Raw genomic sequence first — 25,780 nt, 5'->3', positions numbered from 1 at the left:
ATATATATTTGTACTACCGTTTGAAACTAATGTAATGTAAAAAACTATCATCAATAATTTCAGAAATCATTATCATTTAAAGTGAAGTGTCAAGTTTGAAGTCCCGAAAAAATGGTAATTTTAAACCATGTTCATCTTTTAAGTTTACTTCTATCATATCAAAATATTTGTTTTCAACTTTAACATAATGCGATGTGCGAAACACAAAAGATTTTACATGACCGTGTTTTCGAATTATCGGACCTATATTTTGTTGATGTTTTACAATATCAACGCATACATTAATTGTATTGGTAATATTATAATCTCAATTACATGGAAATTTTCCACGTGTTAATATTAAGTAAACATTTCTCACTTTTGTGTATACAACATTTTTAATATCAAGTATATTTTCATTAATAAATACAGAAATATGTTGTAATCCCGGTGTGATACCAATCATACATTGATCTTCTTATTTTAAAGAATGTTTACTAACAATTTGATTTTTATTTTGTTAATATTGTAATATACGAACATTTTCAGAAATCAACTGAAGAATAGATTCAATAGCTGAATAATATCCTGGTGTTATTGGAACATGATAACGTTTAAGTTTATCATCAATAACAGTAAAAAATCATAATTTCTTCATTTTCACCATTATAAAAACTCCACAAAATATTAATTTTTGTTAATGCAACACCCCATTCTCCATCCCTTAAATCAATAGGTTGTGCTAATTTAACTCGAAATCAAGATGTAGTATTATTATCAAAAAAGGTCACTACTTGCATTTGAAGGAAGACTAACGTAAAAGTCGTGTGTAAAGTTTCAATTCATCTTGCAGACTGAATACAATCTGATCTAATCCAGGAATTTATGCTTGACGGCTATCCCAACCATTTTTACGTTAATACTTTTTCAATTAGATAAGTATTCTTTGAATTTATAATTATTTTTTGTAATTCTTGTGCATAAAATGTCCCTTTAATTTCTTCGCCACTCCAATCTTTTAATTTATAAGTGGCAGGATTTGATTTAATACATTTATCAACAATAAATATTTCTTGTTACCACTTAGGTAAATATCCTTTTTCTAATATGTGTTTATACTTACTAACACGAACATAATCACCAGGACTAAATTTTCAAGTTACCTCTTTATTTACTGTTTCCGTATAATGTTTCCCATCCTTGATCGACATTTGAAACTTTTACTTGTGCAGCTGCTATTTTAATACTTGAATGATATGAATGATCATACTTATTTAGAATTTGATCCAAGACATTAATATATCGATAAATACTCTTTGCAGTAAAGTAACAATACAATTTTTCTTTTAGTGTTCTTATAAATCGATCTCCTAAAGCACATTTAAATTCGGAATGAACACTATAATGATTAATTTCATACAATTGTTTTACATAACGATTATAAAATTCACCACCTAAATCTGTAAGTTAAACACGGGCAACGATTTTTTTTTAAAATGTTTGTTATTGCTTTTGCCATTTCAGGACCTTTCTTTGTTTTTAAGGGAACACAATACGCATAACGTGAAAAATATCAGAACAATATATTTTTATAATTATTACTATAATTTGCAATATTTTGCATATCTGCTAAATCCATTTGTAATGTTTCATTTGGTGCACTAACATAATACTTTTTACGATCAAAAACTTTACAAGCTGATACATCTAATGTATAAGAATCTTGGGAAGCTAACCATTTTTAATTTTCTTTTTAGACAACTTTGTTTACGATGTAATGTTTGTATACTCGATAAAGAATCAGAATTTGAATATTCATAATATATTTTTGATAATTTTGTCATTTTTACATATTATGTTCTTTCCAATGTTTAAATAAAAAAGCTACTGCTGAAGGACTAGATAATTTCCTTACTTTACGATTACATTGTCCATTACGACTACTACTAATATTCACTGTTGATGCTGGTGTGCCAATAAATTCTTTAGGAACATTAAGATCTAATAAATTTTTAAATTTACGAATACCTATAGGTTTTTTGAATATTTTCTTCTACGGACAACATCATTTACTAAGTCTATAATATTTGAACCGAATATTCTTTTTCCTTGGATACGTACTATAGCAGTCTTATCCCACTAAATTTTATCAAAGCTTGTCAACTGTTTTAGTAATAGATCTGTTTTCCTACGTAGTATTTTCGGTATTGATTGTAAAACGTCTGATACAAATGGTAAAATAGAAGTATTGTTATCATGTTGGAAAGTTGATGATTCTTCTTTTCTTCTTCTTCCTCCTGAATAACAGGTAACGTAATATGTTTAAGTGAAGATGAAGTATAATGTAAATAATGATGCAAAGCTTGTTGATATAATTTCCACTTTTGTTGTACACTAATATGATGATGATATAAAATATTATTCATCTAAACGTGATTGATGTGAATGTATAGATTTAAGATTGGATCGAAATTCATGTACAGCATTTTCAGAAACTAAAATTATTTTACGTAATTCTGACATTGTTATCGACTAAAAGTACTACTTTCTACTGCTGCAAGATGTGGTCCCAAGATTAATGGTAGAAACGCACCACCTTTTTGTAGCAACAACTTTTGTTTCTTCTTTAATGCCGTACGTTGGTGTGATAAAGCACGTAAGATATTTTTATGTCTACATAAACGTTGCTTGTGACTAGAATTTAAAGGGATGTTTCCTTTTATTGTGTGTTTAGCTATTTGAGAAATTGTTCTCATTAAATCTCCTGAAGCATTTTGTAAAATTTGTTCTCGTTTTGTACTCTGGAATTTGCACAGAGCACGGAGCGTGTTGTAGTGTTGTTTCACCTTCAACATTTTGACTCATACTAAACAAAAATTTCTATATGTATATCTTTTATGTTAGCATACACATGCATGATTTTATTAGCAAAAATATTTGTACGTATTCGTAATGCATCGTTTGTTTTCTGTTAAGTCAAATAATACGTAAGTATGGAGCTCACGTGTTACTTCCTTGAACAAATTCACGATTTCCTTACTATATCGAGGCATTATTTGGCTTTGTTAAATATTGTATTTGTAATTTATCACTAGGAACTTTAACACTAGAAGGACCGGATGGGTCAAAATGACCCATCACCATATTTTAATATTCCACTATAAACCTACTTGAAATAGTAAGTAAATAATATTTTATGAATTTGTTAAGGCCAATAGCATTAACAAATTCATAAAATATTATTCACTTAGTATTTCAAGTACGTTTACAGTGGAATATTAAAATATGGTGATGGGTCATTTTGACCCATCCGGGTTTCTAGTGTTAAATACTATAATATAATGTGCATTTAAACTAATATCACGTAATATTTTCCATTTGGAAATAAATTTTGAATAATAAATATTACAGTCAACTTTTTATGATGAGCACACTTTATAAATAAATTAGCAACATCACCATAGGTTTCTGACATTAAATCATCAAGTATTAATAATCAATTTTCTTTAGTTTCAAAATTATTCATGTCGGGTGTTCCCTGCTCTAAACGTATTGCGTCTAAGTTTGGTATTACTGCACAATAACACCAAACAATAACAAAAAATTTATACTAAACATTTGATCACGTTCATTAAGTAATCGATTTATAAAACATGTCTTCCCCGACCTTGACGGTCCTGCGATTAAAATAGTAGAGGGTTGTTGAACCTTTAACATTTTGTACTCAAATGAATGCATACAATAGAGCTTGTTCTTTATATATATATACACAAACAGAGAAAGAAAGAAGAATCACTAGAAATATAAGAATATTAAAGCTTGATTTTTTTTTAAACTTTCGACTTTGCACAGCAAATGATCCAATAAATAATTAACAACGACTTTCCACAAGAAAGCGGATACTTAAAAGATAAGAAACGATCCAACAGCAAACGAACCGTTTGAAAAGAAATAAATAAGGAATAGACTTTAAAAAAATAGCAATAAATTAAGAATAAAATTAAAATAGAAAAAAGACATTCATAAAGCTCACTTTCACCCGTTCGTGGGCCAATAATCGTAAGGTACAGTTGCACGTTTTTGTATAGGTTCCTCGTCAGTTACGTCATGTTCGTGAATACGTTTACGTTTTTTGTTAACCACACGGTGTGTCTTTGTCTCTGTACAGCTAAAAACAGGCAACCCAGGTCTACGCACTATACTATTTGGATTTTCTATTACTGTGGACTCTAATTTTCCAGACCTAATTTATAGAGACTCTCAAGTTAATTTTCTGAGAGGTCCTATCATCTAGACCTCTGAGAGGTCCACCTAATTTTGAGTATATGCCAAACATCCCCTTGGGCATTAATTTTCCTATAAGCGAAATTTTTGCGCCTAAACATATAAATGTTGTAAACTTCCGGCCGTCTGGAATTTCATCTGTTAAATCACCCAAATAGTTTCCAAGCGGTAACAAAGGTTCCTCATCTATTTTTCTGTCGGTATCACAGTAAACATAGTACTGTCGTTGTCGCAGTAAATTGCTCTGCCTGGTCGTACAGTCGTCAGTAGTTCGTATATTTTAAGGCTAGCCCACGAAGTAATAAACGCGGCTAGTATTACATTGGAAAACTCTAAAGGCACGGCTTTAGTTTCAATGTCTCTGTAAGTGATAATTAAATGATAATCATTAGTTGGGATCACACTTTGAATTTCATACCGCGCCGTTGTTAAATACCTAAGAAACGTGACTTCATCACTAACGATTACACTATGAGGCGTATCAGTGCGCTGTCTCCATTTGCCATATAATGAGTTGAGATAAAGTATTGCACATTGCCTCAATCCCGGGTTCACCCTAATGTTATCATAATTTAGCTGTATGCCTTCATGGGCATAATATTCCTCGGTATATTTTTGTTTGTCTTCTTCAGTTTTACAATAAGCAGGAAAACCAGAGTCCTCCTGCTTCATCTGAAAGAAGGACTTCACATAAGTTCCGAACAAATCACCTGAATTCCCATCTTCAGGACCCATGAGTTCGAATTCCCATATTTCGTGTATATCGAGTATTTTGTAACCTTTTTGAAAAGCAAGGTGTAACTCTGCAGTACAAATTGTTCCTGTGAGAGCACACTGATTGTCACTATGAGTACAATCATGAGTGTTTTCCTCCTCCATACATGTACAACAGATACCGAAAAGTAATCGGCCTCTCGCAACATATGGAAGGATTGGAAAATTGAGGTCTTTTGGAGGCAATATGGTGCATTTCACTACACCACGAATACCTTCCACATCTGCAAAATCCGGTCCCGTATGTATCTTAGGTGAGTTAACCGGCATAGGTTTATATGACATGTCCCATGGATAAAGGCTTGTGATATCTAAATATCTGATGACGTCATCACCAGTACAGTTGACGTAAGATCGAAACACTTCAGTACGGCCGCCGTTCTAACAATTCTTGGGAATAAGGAAATCAGGCAGGTTAGTATCACGTTCTTTTATAAACCTTTGTACGTGTTTATCCGTCTTTACCTTTTCACCTCAAGAACATTCCCATATTTCATAGGTTTATACCTATACTTTTCAGGTACTTCTTGCGGAGCATTATTTGTTCGTATCTTATTCCATCGTGTTGTACGAATCATGAGGGTCATACAAGATGGCGTCGCGGTTAAAGGGGTAACAGCGCTTACACGAATGACAGTAACATCCCATAAAGTCGAAGGCAGCGTTGAGTCCTTCGTGCCATCCATCTATAGTGTACCTACCTCTCCTAGCATGCTGGAATTCTATCCCTAATTGTTCTTCCATATACATAAGCCATTGCATAGCGTTAGTATTATACTTGGTCTTATGATGGAAACCCAACGCGGGAATTACGAGGATAGTACTTTCAGGTAAGTATAAAATACGATATGTAGGCATTGCAAGACTTGCAATGGTGGATGAAGTAATGAAACATTGCAAACCATTCGTTTTCTCTTCAATAATATCAGTAAATTTGATGATCGCTTCTGCTGGAATTCTAACATCGTTCTCACAATAAGAGAGCATTTTTTATTCGAGGCAAACCTCTAGCCAATTAGCGCAAGTTCTTTGTACCAGGCTTCTAATTCTCGATTTTCTTCTGTTCTTCGACCCTCAGGGTCGTAAAATTCAATCGCAGTATAGGGACCAATATAATTTTGATTTTCCTCAGTATTGAACAAATATGGGAAATCTGCCTTCTTTAAATTTCGATTAAGGCCTAATGTCTTAGATAATTTGCAACCGAGGAACAAAAAAGAATCTGAAAAAATACGGTTTCTAATGTTAACATTAAACATTTTCTAACCCTGAATAAGAACATTAGGACTAATATGCTGCTCTTTTATTAGTTTTCTAAGACAGAAGAGACCATCGTATCTACTATAGTTGTGGGCAATGCATATTATACGGCTAAAGACGGGACGCTCTACTAATACATGACTAATAAACGCCGTCATCGTTTTAAAGGAAAACGAACAATTCCCAACATTATCACCACACGTTTTACACGACTCATCGATACCTTTACTTATACAGGCGTGACAACAGATCAACACTACTTCGTGTTCCCTTTCACCGCGCGCATTCGGTGCCTTCAACATCGTTTCTACGTCATAGATACTGTAGATAAACCTATTAGTATGTACAGGCTTTTGTCTTCGGAAGAAAGCATGTGTGGTTTATATCCACATGCATGCGACATATCGAACAAAAATGTTCACCATACACATGAATGGATTTTAGACGCCTGTTATACAACCTGACACCACAATTAAGGCAGACCTTAACATTATCACAAACAGATCTACCTGCTTTATTACGCTTCACATGATTCTCAAAACACAGACCCTCATCAAACTCTATTGCAGAAATCACATTTAATTTTGTTATTAGTATAATTACGTTCGTGAGTTTGTTCGCAAAGAGAACACTGAGTTTCACACTTGTGTTTAAGAGACTGACCATTATACCCTTGCAAACAATAATTACAACACTTTTGTTTACTCAGAAATGTTTTATTGTTAGGAATCGGTTCAAAATGACCAAGAGTGATAATAACCTCTCTGGTAATAGATAAAGATTTTATTTGTGCATACTCGACTGGATAACGACTTATATATTCCCGGTCATTCTTTTCATCCTCCTCATAAATTACAAATTGATACTCCCCTTTCAAGTAAGATTGCAAAGTATCAACCACTATAAAGTCACTACCTCCCTTTATTTCAATGTTAGCTCCTTACTTCTCACAGAGAACTTCTGCTCTAACAACCCATGATACGTTGTTTTTTTTCAAGTTACAAACTCTGCCTACTTGTTGTATGTTTCGTTATCCAATTAATTATTGCCATGAGGAGACAATAAATATTTTTATTTTCCATGCGTATTAAACGCTTTTCCAAATAATCTTGGTGCTTTGAATATTTCTCAACGGCACTTGCTGCATTTCTTTCTTTGCCATCCATGCTGTAAGTCAAATGGAACCGAAACAGTACTTGATGCCCTCAAAGGAACTCCTCATTTGAATTTAATACTTGTTCAATTGATGTAAGGACAGTTCTAGCAAAGAAATCGCGCTTTCTTCTCCATGGCACATACACAAACTTATTATTTTTTCTACTACTGCTGTCTATATAGAGCCCAATATAATCCGTGGGGCGCGCGTTAGAAATCAAATGTTCCAACGCAAAATCAATTAAACTTTCAGTATAGGCCTCTGGATTATCAATGGTCCTCCCATTATCCAGAGGTCTAACCGCGATTTCATGGCTCGTAAGACGAAACTTGCGAAACCTTTTTCTGCTCTCTCTAGCAACTTCGATTTAGTAATACTCTGATTTTGCCCGTCATTATTATTATTACTATTACTAGCACTTGCATTACTACCACTAATACTAGTAATATTTGTCCCATACCCAACCAACACTCCATCACGGGCGCATGACGGGCCAGGCTGAGGATCAGATTGGCTTCCATTGTCATGATTATCCTGTACACAACGTTCAGGAGGGAGGTTGTATACAGGATTTCGTCCCTGGACCTCTTGCGTGGGTATAACCACAGCTTCGTCAATATTTTCAACCAATCTCCTCATTTCTTCTTCAACGGAATTTAGATCAATCCCATATAAAAATGCTAAATCATCATTAGTTAATTGATTTATATTATTATTACTCAAGTTACAATTTTCTTGAAGGGTCACGACTATGGGGATTTCAGCTGGGATTAAACATTCATTCTAAACAAAGCACGTCCCAAATTCAAAAAGTTAGATAACTCTGTATCCTTTATTCTGTCTACCTGATCTTCCTGATCTTCCCCAAAAGGTAATAAATACCTACCATAAGCTTCTTTACTAGGGAAAATCCGTAAACAAACAAGTACAAGACATCAGCACTGGATACACAGTGCTGCAAGAGTAATATGTCAGTACCTTCAAAGACACGAAGGGCGCGTAGAAGTCCATCGCATCTCTCCGAGCCCCGATGTTCCAATCGTTGTAGTTCCATTATGGCTTTCCAAACGCTGAAAACCCTCCGGTACTCGTTTAGACCGCGTAACACTTCTTGTAGGTAAATCTCATCAACCATGTTGAATTTTTCAGGTGGGAAGAAGAAATCCATCTGAAATAAAAAACAGAGAAACAACGATTTTGAGTTATCAAGCACACTTTAGTAATGATACTAAAAAGTTTTTCAGTGTTCCTTAGAATCGGTTAAACTTGAGTGTAAAAAACAAACCAGTCAAATATTTTCAAACACCAATTAAATAATGTATAAAGGAAAGAAGAATTAATTATTTCAAGCTTCAGTTATATAATAATCATATAACAAAAAGAGAAAAACACCAATCAAATTACTCTATGTCTACAGAAGATTGACTACAATTTAAAAAAGTCTCGCTCACTGTTCAATAGTACTGGATAAAAATTGTGTGTGACAAAGAAACCAATAACTTATTTTCAAGCAGCAGTTAAATAATGTATAAAGGAAGGATCAATTAGTTCTTTTCAAGCTTCAGTTATATAATAATCATATAAACAAAACAGAAAGACAGCACTCAACTTACTTTATGTGTGCAGAAAATTGACTACAATTTAAGAAAATGTCTCTCTCACACTGCTCATTAATACTGGTTAGAAAACAAACCAAGGAAAAGTGCAAATTGTATGATTACTTTTTAAACAATTCAGTAACAATAAGAAATATAAAATACACACCTCCTAATCTTTAGTTATTCTCTAGAAAACAGCAAAATGACGTGCCCACGTCGGTACTCCTGTCGCTCAAGAAACAGCAAAGTAACACCTTTTCCTTAAAAGTGGATTCTTTTTTCCTACTGCAGGTTCGACTAAAAGTCTTATCTCCTTTTAAAATTCTGCACAAATATTCTTTATTTAAAAACAGCTGGTTAAAACATTTGTTTAACACCTAGACGAAACTCCTATTGATCTTTTATGTATGACGGCGTAAAAGAAAATGATATCAAAACCGGATAAATAGCTATTACCTCGTATCATGTATGCCGACATGTCCTATCATGTTGCCGACAACGCTGGTAGTACTGCGCACCTCATGTCAAAATTTGGAACTATTCAGTTTACTGTGAGCCAGTGTCCAGGCTGGATGTTAACCGTACTTTCTTTCTTTTAGGTATGTGATGTCATTTTATGATATGTAAATTTATTATAATAAATAACCATTTTAAATCATTGTACTTAATGAAAATTTTAAACCAATTATACAAATTTAATAATCAAAGGGGATTGCGTGCCGTACCACCATCATAACCAGTTCCGGAGCCCTCCCATCAGAAGTTTTAGTTCGCTCACAACATCATTATGCTAATGAGCTTCATATCGAAGCGAAATAATACAAAGCTGAGTTTTTAATAAAAAACCAAATAACACAAAAGCAGAGCTTGTAATAAAGCGATCCGTAAAAGACACAATGTGTAGAAATAATTTAATAGTATTTTCTAAACACTTTAACAATGAGCTTTTAGTATAATCATACAGTGTTCGACTAAATTACGAAAAATAAAATATACGATCCAGCATAAGAAATTGAAAGAAATCCGTAAAAGACACTGACTGTTCGTCAGAAGCCTCTATTCGCCCGTCTTCCATGGCAAAAAGAATCTATTTAGCACATCTTTCATAGCAAAAGTTCTAAGTTCCAATTCCGGAGGACGCACTTATACCGTAAATCGTTCCCTGGCGGCAGTGAAACGCGTTAAAAAAATCGGCAATAACATATTATTATATGTACTTCTACTGTAGGAAGCGCAACTGTTTAATGTGCGCATGTTTAGCTTAAAGACCCGACTTCAGAACCTAAATTAAGTCCGGTACAGTACCCCGGTTTAAAAACTCGCGTACATATAGTACACAGATTTTTGATTGCAAGTAATCCGGGCTCAAAGCAAAAATTATGTGGTCGAAGCACGGATGGCTTATGCAGTTCGGATTATTATTAAAATCACTTCAAACAAAGTCTTCTGGGAATATAAGTTTCTTAGCTATGTAACAACTAAAAATTAACCAGTACAAAAAAGTATGGGTCCACGTCTCATGTAGCCTTAGTATTGAACAATAAATTAAGTCTTAGTTCTTAAATTCTAACCATTACTTTTTCATAGAAAAAATATTTATAAAATCGAAACAATTATCTCTATCTACCTTTATAGCATACAGTAACTATATGTGTCTGTGGGTTTACCCGGATTTCTCCCATTTCCTCCTGCTTTTCTTCAGTCATTCATTTTTCAAGGACTGTAAAATATCCTATCATCTTTTCACGAAAAAACTTAAGTCAACAATTCAACAAGTTAGGTTATACTGGCGTCATAGATTTTGCCTATGGGTTTTCTCTGAGTTCTCCCCTTTCGTCCCACTTTCCTTCAGTTATTCATTCTCTCAAGCATTGGAAAATATCCCATCATCTTTTCAGAGAAAACTTAACAACTCAACAATGTAGGCTTCTACCGTAAGTTGACTTTAGCCAAGGATTTTCTCGTACTTCTCCCATTTCATTCCACTTTCTTCAGTCATTCATTTTTCAAGCATTGTAAAATATCTCAACACCTTTTCGCAAATTTAGTTCAGCAACAGAACAACTTATGTTTGTAGTACTGTCACTATATTTTCCCAAGGTTTTCTCGTTTTCTCCCCACTTTTTCAAAGATAGTACCTTATTATGAACTAATCCTATTATTATTATTATTTCGAAACAAGTTTCTTTTAACAATGTTTATAATATAAACAATAACTGTGTCCGTGGTTTGTCTCGGGTTCTCCCGTTTCGTTCCACATTTCCACCCCACCGTTTTTCAGCAGTCTAAACTAAGTTTTAATTTTTTTCATACATAAAAAGAACACAGTAAATAACAAAGCATACAGTTCGAAAACAATGACTCACCAAAAAATCACCAAACACAGAAACTGTATTCACACCTTAATATCAGAGTGTATAAGGATGAAGGATATGGTTCAGGGGTACTTTATATACTTTATTACAAACATTGGGAGAGCATCAAACTTTTAACGACAATTGGGACATTGCATTTTTACATCTAGTCTGCAAAATTTTTCAAGATGTGATCTATATGATTGCAAACTTGTATTTCATATTCCAAGAGTTATATACAGAGTGAATCAAAATGATGTGAACGGTTACAACTCCTTATAACTTTTTATTAATCATCCAAATAGCTTCAAATCTTACAGTTAAATGCTAAAACTCTCCAAGTTTTTGTAATAGAACAAAAAAATAGTACATCACAAATGTTCTATGTGGGTCTTTTTTGTTACCGTGCATACATCTATTCGGTATTCCAATTCCGCCCAGACCCGTTTCAACATGTTTGCATTAACAGTTTGCACTGCAGCAGTGATGCGCTCTTTCAGTTAATTCACATCTTGGGTAGAGGGTGTTTGTGGACAATGTCTTTTAGATGCCCCCACAGAAAAATCGCAGGGGGTTAATTCCAGTGATCTTGGTGGCCAACGTAGAAGCTGATGATTATTTTTACCTGACCGCCCAATCAAGCGGTGCTGCAGTCTGTTGTTCAGGAAATTTCTGAAATTGTATTGAAAGTGACATAGAACTCCATTCAATTGATAAATGAAATTTGCACTGTCATGTTCGAACTGTGCCATAAGCCACGTAGTAATCATTTGTAGAAATGTTTGTCCAGTCAGTTCCTTCGTCAAAGAAATACGGACCATAAATTTTTGAATGAAATTGCACAAAACACATTCGTCTTCGGTGAATCACGCACAACTTCACAGATTTGGTGAGGCTTCTCAGTTCGAATGCGAACATTTTGTTTATCCTGTCACATGGAACGTAGCCTCATCACTGAAACAAAATTTGACCATAAATCATCATCAACACTGCACAAGTCTTGAAATGACTCACAAAATTTATTGCAACACTTGTGATCATTAGGTGTAAAGTGTTGTAACAACTGCACTTGATAAGATACGTCTTTAAATGTTTGCGCACTACACGCCAAACAGTTGTTTGAGGCATTTCAGGCTCTTTGCTAATTCTCCTTGTTGACTTTTGTGGGCTGCGCTGAAAACTGGTTCGAACCCTTTCGACATTGCCTCAGAAATGGACGACCTACCGGGAAATTTTTCTTTACAAATGCATCCCGTTCTGTTGAATTTGTCATACCACTTACGTATGGAGTTCTTTGATGGTGGATCTTTATGAGATTTTGTGCGGAACTCGCGTTAAACACTAACAACAGACCGACAAACGTGAAACTGTAAAATGCAAAATGCTCTCTCTGCACTACAGGCAGCCATCGTGGAACTAACCATTCTGCCACCTAGCGGACAAATTTTAAACTACTACGCTCGTTCCAAACAAAATTTGAGGATAATATTGAAAGTATTTCCATAGATATTTCATTGTTGTTATACTATTATCACTTATAGAACGTTTCCTTATCGGTCACATCATTTTGAATCATGCTGTATATCAGGGCTTTCTGTATTGTCATTAAATTGTGTTCTCAAATCAATGGTCTGGCATTGCTTAAAAATTTTCTCTGCAGAGACAATTTCACATATTACAAAATGAGCCTTTGGTTATTGCATATATGAGTTGGAATTTCGTTTTCCATGTGTACTACATGTACAGTTTGTATGATAAAATTTCATTCTACTGTATGGCTGTTAAAATTCTGTTGATAATATCAATTTTTGCTTAATGTGTTCTCAAATCATTGGTTTTCACCTGCATTTTCAAGTAATCACTCTCTCTCTCTCTGTAGCAATACGAAAGTTGATCACGTAGTTCAATCACTCATGCCGTGAATTTCGAGTATTTCTTCAGGGTCTCATATACTTCAGCTCATACAGAGGAGAAGGGGAAAGTTGTCTACATGTACAGTATGCAATACATAGAGAAAGGAAGGAATCTTAGTTGCAACAGGAAAACTATGTCATCACAAAGTCACTTACTCCTGCCCTTCACAGGTCAATCACATGCAATTACCATAAGCATTAAGAAAGCATGGGGAAAGCGCGAGGGTTCAGGAATCAGAGTTCAATGCTTCTGTAACGTCACGCATGGTTGTGACGTCACGCGCACAGAACCGCAAGCTTCCTGATGCACGTATAGCGAAGAAGGATCTATCTGAAGACTAGTCCGCATCATGCTATATCTCTGTGTTCTGAATTTGCAAAGAGCAAATGATCCAATAAAATTTTAGTACGTTCACAACATCGTTCTAATAAGCTTCACATCAAAGTAATAAATGAATAAATAAAGAATTCAAACCTCTCCCTTCCAATCCACTTCACCTCATAATATGTTCCTCCACTCCTGCTCACAATATGTTTCTCCTCATCCTCTCTTTATGAGATTCCATTGAACAGCATGTATTATTGTAAATAATACAAGAGAAAATAAATAAAATGTTAGTGTGCAGGGCTTTCCGAGTTCGATCTCCATTCTTAGTACACTCACACAGTTTTCCAGTAATTATTAAGAGCTGGTTAAAATGTTCTAATCCGACTTTCCGTAGTATTCAGGGAGCATATTTTTGAGGGGCAGGGACACTTTTCACAACCATTTTAAAGATTTTCAGCAATACAGGGGCTATAGGAAATCCATAGGGACCGAAAACCATTGGAGGGGTCCAGAGTAATACAGGGGCTATAGGAGGTCCATGAGGACCCAGGGAACCACTTGAGGACCCAAAATCATTGTAGGGGTACTGAGTAATACAGAGGCTATGCACGCTACAGGGGCATATTTCAAAAACGAGCTTTTCAAATGAATTACATCATAATCAGAGATTGTTCATCGATTATGCTATGCATACGATCCCTAAAAATAATACGAATAAATAAAAGCTTTTCAATGCAGGGGCCCATAGTCCTAATAACGTCAAGAGCGGGGGCACTCTTCAGGGACTATAGCACATCCATGGGGCCCATTGGGGGCCATGCTCGTGCGTGGCCACACCAAAGGTCAATAACTTCTCACAAAATGTCATTCCACTTTCCACAAAAATATACTCTGAGCTACTTTCACATGTTGCAATTAACGTCACACACTTTTTCTAGCTTGTTAACAACTCAAAACCCATTAGCAATACATAATTTACAGTTCTGTCGGCGAGTCTTTATGTAGAAATCTAAATGATCCTACTCACTGATGTTAGAATCATCAAAAGCAATTTTCGGATTAATAGTTTTACCATTTCTTCGAGTTTCCAGTTTTTTCACGTCACTGCATTTTTCATAATAATTCTTCATTCTTTGAACTAAACCAACCATTTCTTTTTTACACGTTTTGCAACGAGCTCATATGGTCGTTTTCTTATCTGATAGAGTTTTTGTTACGTTAATAAATTTGCTCCAAATTATGTCCTTTTTTCTTCCTGTAAATCTCATGTTAAACGATTCCAAGTCGTACGGAGACTGAGAACCAACATGTACTGTATCAACGAATGAATGCGATATTTTAATATCAGAACCGCAATTTAGCAAAGAACCTTTTGTTTGTTTTCTTAATAGAACAGAAATATTTGATTCCGTGTTAATTTTTTTATTTGTTTTTTAATATCAGTTCTACAGGTAGTCCAATCTTCGACTACGACACTTTCTAGCAAGTTAACTGAGAAGCATTTAAACAATATAATATCCATTTAAAATAAGGGGGAAAAGAGACAAAATAAATTGTAGGTCACCACGTTGACCTGGTGTAGCCACGAGTAATCAAAACATTCACATGGGAAGAAAATAGTCTTCTGAATGGGGAGCACTTTTGACAATTTTCTTTCTCTGGCAGATTTTTTTACAAAAATAAAATAAAATAAAAATAAACATATGTTTAAAACAAGTCTTAAAAATACACGTGTTTAAAACAAAATGTTTAAAATGTATACAAAATTTGTTTTAAACAAAATCAATTCTTTGAAACAAGTTTTAATCATTTATTTGAGACAAAACACGTCAGTGACTGAAGCCCTTGTTGCACGTGATCTGGCAACATTTCCCTTTATCTCCTGCTGCATACCGCACACGGTCAGCTGTCTGGTATCATTGCTGGTTGTTCTGTCGGTTGTGGATCAGTCACCATCGTATTCTAACCATTGGCTTTACCTGGTTTTGATTGTTCTGGCCTTGCGTAGTATTATGGAGGATAGTGAAGACCATGTTGTGGGTAAAAAACGAAAGGGAAACAAAGATAGAAGGAAGAGAAATGTCCTCGAAAAAAGCAAGACTAAAAGGAATAGAGTTTGTTGATGCCAGAAAAAACATTGTTCCTTAAAAAAAACAGGGACCGCATGCAGATAAGACATTCTAGATTAGATTAGTTTTTCACTTTCAGTAAATGAGTTAAGCGTAAGAATCTAGTTCCAAATTTTGGATCTAGAATTGTCACAGGTCAGAATATGTATACCGCTAATTTTTGCTACAAGGAGTTCAAGGACACAGGTCCCATTTTTTGCATGAAATAACTGTACTGCAATATTGCTAAAGCAACCAAACTTACTGTAGGCCTAACCAACCTGAAGTCCGAAATAGCAAGTGATCTTTCCTTTCTCAAGTTAGAAGTAAGATGCACACTTATAAAACTATGGCATTATAAAGAATTCGGGGTCAGTTTTCTATACTACTTTTGTGCCATTTTTTCTTGGGTTGGTACAGGAACATTGAAGAAGGGGAAGCTACGAACAACACCAGTAACGATAATGACTGAAACTTTTGATTCCCGCAAACACAGAGTGTACTGTGTACAATATTCAAAGATGTAGCAGGTCGTCTAATAAAGTATTCTTTGTTGCATTTAACAATGTTTCATTGAAATTCCTGCAACATGCTAAAAGAGCCACAGTTGAGCACTTTCAATTGTTTTTTACATGATAACGGAATGGTTTAAAACCCGAAGTCCATAATATGGTGGTCAAGCTATTTTAGAGCTACCTTTTCATATTTTTTGCATTTTTTTCATTGCGTTACATTTTGGTTACAACGTCTTTTTTTTCTCTCTCTCTCTCAAAACTAAAACGTTTCGACTGAGGCCCTTTTAGCATGTGCCGATTCAACTACTGTACATCTTTTAAAATAATTTCAATCGGTTCAGAAGTTTTTCTGAGATTTGATAATAAACAAGGTCAGTTTAATTTTTATATAATAGAAGATATATAAAAAAATGCGATTGTTCTGAAAGGATGTCAAATTGAGTGGTTGGCCTCTGCATGATGAAATTCTGCGTTCAACACTGCAGCAGATTTGAGTGCTTCGTCATGCTACGATCGTTTTCCCGCCTTTCTAATATATGTGTAAAGTAAACAACTCGTTATGATAATTGTGGGAGCGAAGAATAGTAATGGAGATGGTTTAAGCAGAAAGAAACGGAACTTGTACAGACATTATTTGGAAATAGGTTGTCTTATTAGAAATATAATAGAAGATAAAAAAAAGGGAGGAAGAGAAGATTGAAACTGATTGACGATATTTGGGAGAAAGTACTTCTTACTTTCAAAAAGAAATTAACAAGGAATTGTAATAATAGCAAAGTGTATTGACGATGATGATACAATGATGAGCGCGAATAAACACAAATACCAATTTTCGTTTCCTAGAATTAACGTCCGTTTACAAGATTGGGTCCATATATGTAACGCAGAAATGCAAATAAGCAACAAAATTTTACTGGCCCAAGAAAAAATCTACTAGCTCACATCCCATAGTAGAAATCATTTACTTACCTTTGGTATGATATTAAATACTCGCTCGCACCAATGAACCACTCGCCCCGGTCGAGTGGGCGAGTGGTTGTTTGCATCCCTGATGTAACGGATATTAAAGGGTACATAACATATACAATAAAGAATGATACAGGAATATATACAGAAATTATCCAAGTTTCAGACATACCGTTATAAACTTTCGATTTGGCTTCGTCACGCTACTCTTTGAGCTCCTTCATGGCTAAGCGGTTAGCGTACCGCGTTTGGAATGAGAGACCAGGGGTTCGATTCCCGGCGGGAGCTCATGTGGTTCCGATTCCACGTTAATCAGTAGGTCCCGTCTCATATAGCCTCGCTGCGGAAAGGGACGTTAAAATCAACTCAACTCATCACACGACTCACATGCGTAGTCTAGTTCGCCTCACACACGCTTTATCATATCGCTACTAATGGTTGTAAATTCAGTTGTGATGCGGTCCTGGAGCTCACCCGAAATTGTTGGTAGTGGCCGCACAAACAATGTGTTTTTCACATACTCCTCAAGGAAAAAGAGTCACAAATTTTTAGATCGCGAGATCTAGGAAGGCATGGGTAAAGCGCCAAGTCATCTTCAGTACATAGTACAATCCAACAGGCTGGGAGTTCTTCATTCAGGTAGCAAATATGTGTGTCGTTTGACGAAAGAAAGCCAGAGCGAACGTTTATAATAGTATGTCTCAAACTTGGACAGTTCCTGTATATTTTTATGTATCATTCTTTATTGTATGTGTTAGGCATTTTTAATACAGGTCTTTCAAACCCGATCAATAATTTGTAATCACCATGCATAAAGCTTTTATGTGGAACATGACAATTGGCTAAGGATAAGACTGGTTAAGAGTATTTTGTAGGCAGCATTTCAAACTGTAATCTAGAAAACTATATTGCATTTACATTATTCTATTAATGTGTTCAAGATAAATAAAATTGTGCTCTTCCAATTCAAGAGTAAACTTGTACAACTCTTGAAGATATTACTACCTGGATTCAAACCCATGTTATCCATACAAAATGTGAGAACGCTCCACGAAAGAGCCCTAATCAATTCTTGGAAACAAAGGCTCAAAAATCGTAAGTTTGTTTGATCTTAGACTACTCTGCGGCACAAATCGTCAGTTTGATCTGTCCTACAGTACTATGTGTGAGCTTCACATTGTTTTCTGGCTCTTTTGTTAATTTTGAGTTTTGTTTCTACCGATAAATATTATTTACATTTCCCATGGATATAGTACTTCCAAAAACGTATAAACTGTGTAAAGATGGGAGGTACCAAGTTATCCTTGAAATTGTACGTACAGGATCATGATATAGTATAAAAGAGCAGTTTATACCCATGACAGTTAACATCATGCGCAAGATCATAGTTATATTTTAAGTGCAGCTACCTATTTTTTGTGAATATTATGAAATTAAATTGCACATAAAATTATTAAGATAAATTCATTAATATATGTAGTCGAATGAGTTGTTCATTCTCGTTTACAACTGGTACATTCAATATATTTAGAATTGAAATTGATACAATTCTTTTCTTTGTAATTTTAGATCCAAGATCTGAATCCTAAATTCCACTGCCATAAATGAAATCAGCATAATTTAAATGCTAATTGCCAATCATTCTTGTTTGCAGAGGGAAGAAATACTTAAACAATGCTTCTTAAGCACTATAGGAGATTTATAGGTGAAGCATCAGGACACTTCCGTAATTACAATGCTATGCTCATTACACAACGGAAGAAGTCTTCGGAGGTGAAAAACATAGATACAGACAAAAGTCCTCTTAGTGGAGTTAGAGTGATAGATCTTACAAGAATAGTAGCAGGTCCTTTCTGTACCATGACACTGAGTGATCTTGGAGCTGAAGTACTGAAAATTGAAATGCCGGGAACTGGAGATGAAGCGAGAAAATGGGGCCCACCTTTTAAAGGACCAGAAAGTTGTTATTTCTTATCGTTGAACCGAAATAAGAAAAGTGTTTGCGTGAATTTAAAACTAGATGCTGGAAAGAAGATAATATATGACCTTGCAAAACACTCTGATGTTCTAATAGAAAACTATGTTCCGGGCAAGTTAAATGAAATGAAACTAGGTTACGAACATTTGAAGAAAATTGCGCCTCAACTGATTTACTGTTCAATTACTGGATACGGTTCGGTAGGTCCTTATCGTTCACGTCCTGGATACGACGTTATAGCAGCATCAATGGGTGGTCTTTTACATATCACTGGGCCCGAAAATGGAGACCCGTGTAAAGTAGGAGTAGCAATGACTGACTTAGCTACAGGGCTCTACGCTCACGGTGCTATCATGGCAGCTCTTATACAAAGATATAAAACAGGAATGGGGCAGAAGATTGATTGTAATTTATTATCAACTCAAGTAGCCACTCTTATCAACATTGGATCAAATTACCTTAACGCAGGGAAAGAAGCTAAACGTTGGGGCACTGCACATGAAAGTATAGTACCCTATGAAAGCTTTCCAACAGCGGATGGATACTTAACAATTGGTACGGGTAGTGATCAACAATTTAAAGATTTATGCTCTAAGCTTGGTGTTCCAAAATTAGCAAGTGATGAAAAGTTTTTGACAAATGTTAAACGTGTGAAGAACAGGCAGGAACTAGTAAGCACTTTGAGATCAATTTTAAAGGAAAAATCAACAGCCGAATGGTTAAAAATTTTAGATGGCTCATCCTTTCCTTATGGACCCATAAATACAATGGAACAAGTATTCAGTGATGAACATATAAAATCCATAGGGCTTGTGAAAGAAATTGAACATCCAACTGCTGGTTCAGTGAAAGTGGTTGGTCCTCCTGTAGTGTACAGTGAAGCATCAAATTGTGTAAGGGGACCTTCCCCTCTGCTTGGAGAACATACTGACGAAATTCTTAGAGATGTACTTCATTATAATAATGACTTCATAGAAAAACTTGAAAAAGAAGGCGCAATTCAGCGTCTAAATTAGAATTACTTGGAGAGCCTGTTTTATGTCTTTAAATTATATTTGTGAACTCGTATCGGTATACAGAAAAAATTACAAATGAAAAATACAATATGTTGAGAGCAAATACTACTGTCCTGTAATTTACACTTTTATATTCTTTTATATTGTATGTTGGTTTTATTTAAACTTTGTGCTATTTGAAGTAGTGATAAATTAATAACTAACTTCATATTACTGGTTACAATACTATAATCTCAGGTATATCGATAATCGATTTTTTTCAAGATATGTTTTCAGAATTCTTCCTTAATGCAAATAATCCTTGCTTTTCTTACTATTGCTTAAAATGTTTGAAAATTAACGTTCTCCAAGATAAGTATAAATCATGTTAAAAATGTGCCCTATACGGGAAGTTAGTTTTTGTACAACAAGGAATTAGTACAATAATTAAATAGAATAAGGAATTTTATATTACGAAGATATGTCGTATTTATGGGATTTTTAAAAAACTAAGAATTTTGTAGACCATTATTTTGATTTTTTTTTAATTCGTAGAAGTATTTACTATTTAGTGAATATATATTTGGTAGCTACATATTAAATAAATGTTATAAAACGTTCATTGATTGAAAGACATAAAGGAGCTACACAGTATAACAAAGGTTATAAAATCTTGATTAACTTTAAATGATATATGAAACTTTATAGATATATGTTTGAGTTACGTAACTTGTTCTGAAGACGTACGAAAGAAAAAAAAAAGTTGGGCAGATTACATGGAAATGTGAATGCTTGGCCATTATACAATGTGTATATATAGTATAAACACATTTCTTTTCAATATATGCTAAATGTCTAGTAATTCTCTTTGAGTGAATGATAGAAACATTATCAATTTTTATATTGAGAAGTAGAAACTAACAATGCAGGGTTTTTCCAAGCAAAGTACATACAAAAACGAAGTTATCGTAGTTTATTTGGATACAAAATAGAAATACAACCAAAGAAAACACACTATTAAAAATGAAGATAATACCAATATTCGATAAGGAGAAATAATAAAATAAATATCTTCAGTTAATTGTGATCGTTTGGCTGACTCATCATATATTCTGGAGTGTATGCAATTAAATATTTTCTATGAATCATCAAAAAAGGCTTTTTAAATTGTAATTAATAAAATTGAAGTGCATTTTCTTGTAGAAATGACTAAAAGTAAAATTAAATGAGATGTATTGTTTAACACATTAGCTGCTGCCAAGTGTGAATTTTGTTGTGCACTGGGTAGAGTGCCAAACTTACTTCCTTATATTATTCTAGTTTTGTTTATAGTTTTTGAACACACTGTTAATGTTGAAACATAATCTAAGGCAAGGTATTGAATCCACGTGCATGAAAGTTGTGGGTCAGATCGGATGTATGTTTTTTTTTTTTTATGGGCAAGGGGATAAATTATAGTTGAACTAGTAACTCTGTTTGATAGTCATTTGTTCATTATTACATATGCAAGCTAATTTTGTGAGGTGTGTGCATGAATTTCTCTTGCAGTTTTCTTTTTGTGTGTGTGTGTGTGTGTAACGAAAAACGAAGAAATATGCGCAGAATTTGATCTCATTAGTAATGAATGACAAATATAGTGATCTAGACTTTACTGAAAATTCAGCAAATGACGGGAACTTCACAACACTACATCTTGTCAAAATAAATTAGAATAAATAATGAATCAATTGTTAAACTTTTAACATGTCATTCAAAAACCAACACGTGGGTCCAATCGGTCTTACAAAAATAGCAAATACTTATTATTTTATATTCAGCGCCCCTAGTGGCGTTAATCAGGAACATATAACAATAAAACTTACAGTGTAAATCTCTCCTATATTGTGTGTGATAGTAACACTACAATTCATTAATGCTAGAGGCAGCACTTTACAAAATAACTACTCTAACGACAACTCGACGAATTAGAAATTTATGGGTCCGACTACGAGGATCAGTGGCGGCTTTAGCGGGTAGGCCGGGTAGGCACGGGTCTACCCAAAAATTTTGAAAAATATATAAACGCTAAAAGATACAATAAAGAGTAAATGTAGTTTCTACTATTTATATTAATGGTAGATACTTATTTAACAAATAGCATCAACCACTACTGTAAAAGTAATTTCCTACAGTCATTAATCAATCAAATGTGTATATGTATCCATGAGCGAGAGAGTGGGCCTACCCAAAATTAAAATCCTAAATCCGCCCCTGACGAGGATATTTTCTTAGTCCTCTCCATGGGGTCCAATTGGACCCACATAGCAACTAACGTGTTAAAGGACTCTAAACAACTCGATTAAATTTTTTGGAAAATTTCCTATGTTGTCTTTTTCTTCACACTGCAAACATCGATACAAAAATACCATGTACTTCTGGTTGCTATGTAAATGCTAGAATTTTGAATGATTTTCTTGATAAAGTTGTGTCTCTATAAATAGTGTTGAAACAAATCTTATTTAAATATATTTGTTCTACTTGTCTCTATGTTATTTTCCAATGCATTCAGGGTATTAACAGATTAAAAGCCACGCATTACATGTTACATACTATCTTGTTATATTATTAGCAAACAAAATTAGTAGCGTATGTAAGGGAGTTCCGGGCTCTGACTCAGTGGCGGCGCTAGGCTTGTAATATTAGAGGGGCAAGAGTGGAGGTAAGAAAAATTTGGGGGAAGCGAGGCAACCAGACTTCTTTTGCTTTGAATATTATTATTATCGGTTGTACATATTATTCACCGCTTGTACATAGAAAATGGGGGCCGGAAGGAGGATGGGAAAAAATATTGGGGTGGCAGTCACTCCTCCTCGCTCCTGTAGCGCTGCCACTTCTCTGATCCCTCTTAAGCAAGATATTATGAAAAAAATAAACAATTACCATATTTATATATAATACATGCCAATATATAGGCCTATATATATTCGCGTCCTTAGAGCGCAAAGGTTCTATGTCCAATTTTAGAAACTTTACAGGAGAGCAAAAATAATGGACATAGGAGGACATATGGCATAGGACAATATTTCGTTCATTATTTGACGCGATATATATATATATATATATATATATATATATATATATATATATATATATATATATATATATATATATATATATATGTGTGTGTGTGTGTGTGTGTGCGTGTGTGTGTGTGTGTTCAATCCTGGAACTATATTAATGGAGCTTGATTCCCTTGATGAAATCCTGTGTGCACTACTGAACAGAATTACTTGCTTTTAATATTTTACAATAATAATAATAATAGTAAACCTATCACCAGGAAGAACTTGGTAGTAATTTTTCTGACTTAATACAAGTCTGAATGCTAAATAGAAATATTAATTTTCCGACTGCGTAAAAATCATGACATTTTTCTAAAATGTGTTGAGTAAATATTTTATGACTTTTTAATGAAGTTGTTTATATTATTATTATTATTATTATTATTATTATTATTATTATTATTATTATTATTATTATTATTATTATTATTATTATTATTATTATTATTATTATTATTATTTGCACAGGTTGAATCCCAATACTGTTTTGGCGCCTCTTTCCCGATTATTTTCTTTTATTCCCTCAAAATGTTTCACGGACTTTCGTTCTTTGAGTGTCTTTTTAAAGCAATATAGCCTTCAGCACTCTCCATATTGAATTTTACATGAGATCATGTTGATTGATTTTAAGTGATATGAGCTGATATCATATTCCTAAGCACCAATATGATGAATCTTAGTAAAACTCATTCATCGAATTCCATGTAGGAAATAAGAAACTTTCGAACTTGATACACTACTTTTACAACAAGCATTGTTTTTCTGTTATTTCCGTAACAGTTGTGTAAAACGAAATGCAAACATTGTTAACTAACATAATTCATTAATTGAGAAAATGTGTTTGAAAATTCTTAAGCAATTTATGTTTAGTCGTGAGTTTCCTTAAAAAAATATATATATCTCAGGCAGTATCCAAATATACTGTCAGCTCTGTTTTACTATATAGATAAATAAATCATTACTATTGAATCTTGTCTTAATAACACGCGTTCTAAATTAACTGGAGAAATAATATTTAAATATATTTAAACAAATGACAAAATATTTATAACTTTTTTAGCTCGTTCAGTAAATAAAAGTTATTAACTGGAGTAAAGATATCCGAGGAAGCGTTAAATTTCACTAAATTCTAAAGGACAGTCAACAAGAACTTTCTAGTTGATTTATTATGAAGTTTTGATTTTTTAATTTATGTGTGTTTGTTTGCTATGTGTATGAGGCGTTCGGAAACAACATCGACAAACACTGTGTGCGTGGTTTTCCTCGGGTTTCTTCCACTTTCAAAATTCTATCATTATTATTCATATCATCATCACCGATTTTTCTATCCTCTGTTCATAACACTGTTACACAAATTTTGATCGAAATTATGTAAATTCTTTGAAATTGCGATTTTTACATTCATTTAAGCATAATATGAAAGGAAATGATAATAGAAGAATTTTCTTAGCTCAGGTTGGGAAAAAACGCCCTTGTACAACAGTAGCTGTATATATACAAATGTATTAATATTTATAGAACATTTAAGCAAAATCCTTGTAAAAACCTACATCTCACTTTCTTTTATCTATTTCACTGTGATGTGATAAGCTGGGGAGTTAAGAAGTACCCTAACCTATAGCTTTCTATACCATTGTACTTCCTTTTTCAAAATTGCGCACATACCAGTTTCACAGCGATACAGAAAATAAAGTAACCGTGGTCAAGTTAAACATTAACAATTCCGTAATGAAAATCAGTATTAACATCAAAACATGAAAAATATGTACAAATACCTTTTTGTGCAAGAACTACACTGCAATGTAGACAAAAGTTTCAAGTGATCCCTTGTACAGGATTATGTTTATTTTATTTTGAGCGTCTTCGCTTGGCTTGCCTTTTGTAGGTTACATCTGGAGTATCCCTTGCAATAGTCCAACAGTAGTCGGCCAATATGTTAGAACTCCACTTTCCCTCATATCTCTTCTCCATGGCTGCAATATCTTGATGGAAACGCTCACCATGTTCATCACTTACTGCTCTACAATCTTCGGGAAAGAAGTCTAGATGTGAATGAAGAAAGTGGAGTTTCAGAGACATATTGCAACCAAGATTTTTGTAGCACAATAACTTTGCTACCAGTTGTTTGTAATTTGTTGCTCGGTGTCTTCCCAAGAACTGTGAACAAACACTCTTCAAGCTTTCCCACGCAGCTTTCTCCTCACCTTGGAGAATTTCGTCGAACTTGTGATCTTTGAATAGTTGCCTAATCTGTGGCCCTATGAAAACACCCTCTTTAACTTTGGCATCACTTAATCGAGAGAATTGTCCCCTTAGGTACTTATAGGCCTCATCCTCTTGGTTCATGCTCTTAACAAAACATTTCATAAGACCTAATTTAATATGTAGAGGGGGAAGCAAAATTCGGTTACGATCTACCAGTGGTTCATGCTGCATATTTTTCACTCCCGGCTGAAGAGTTTCTCTGGTAC

General features: G+C 34.2%; 1 protein-coding gene across 1 annotated transcript; it reads left to right on the top strand.

The window, feature by feature from the left end:
• Positions 1-18,861: 18,861 nt before the first annotated feature.
• On the top strand, positions 18,862-21,607 carry LOC145663702 (succinyl-CoA:glutarate CoA-transferase). The gene has a single exon (XM_081729796.1). The coding sequence runs from the start codon at positions 18,910-18,912 to the stop codon at positions 20,227-20,229; it is 1,320 nt and encodes a 439-aa protein (XP_081585922.1). The 5' UTR covers positions 18,862-18,909; the 3' UTR covers positions 20,230-21,607.
• Positions 21,608-25,780: the final 4,173 nt, after the last annotated feature.

This window comes from Thermobia domestica, chromosome 11 (assembly GCF_964235325.1).
Source record: "Thermobia domestica chromosome 11, izTheDome1.hap1.1, whole genome shotgun sequence".
Taxonomy (NCBI): Eukaryota; Metazoa; Arthropoda; class Insecta; order Zygentoma; family Lepismatidae; genus Thermobia; species Thermobia domestica.
Note: the sequence above shows the minus strand (reverse complement) of the source record. Positions and strands in the feature narration are given on the sequence as shown.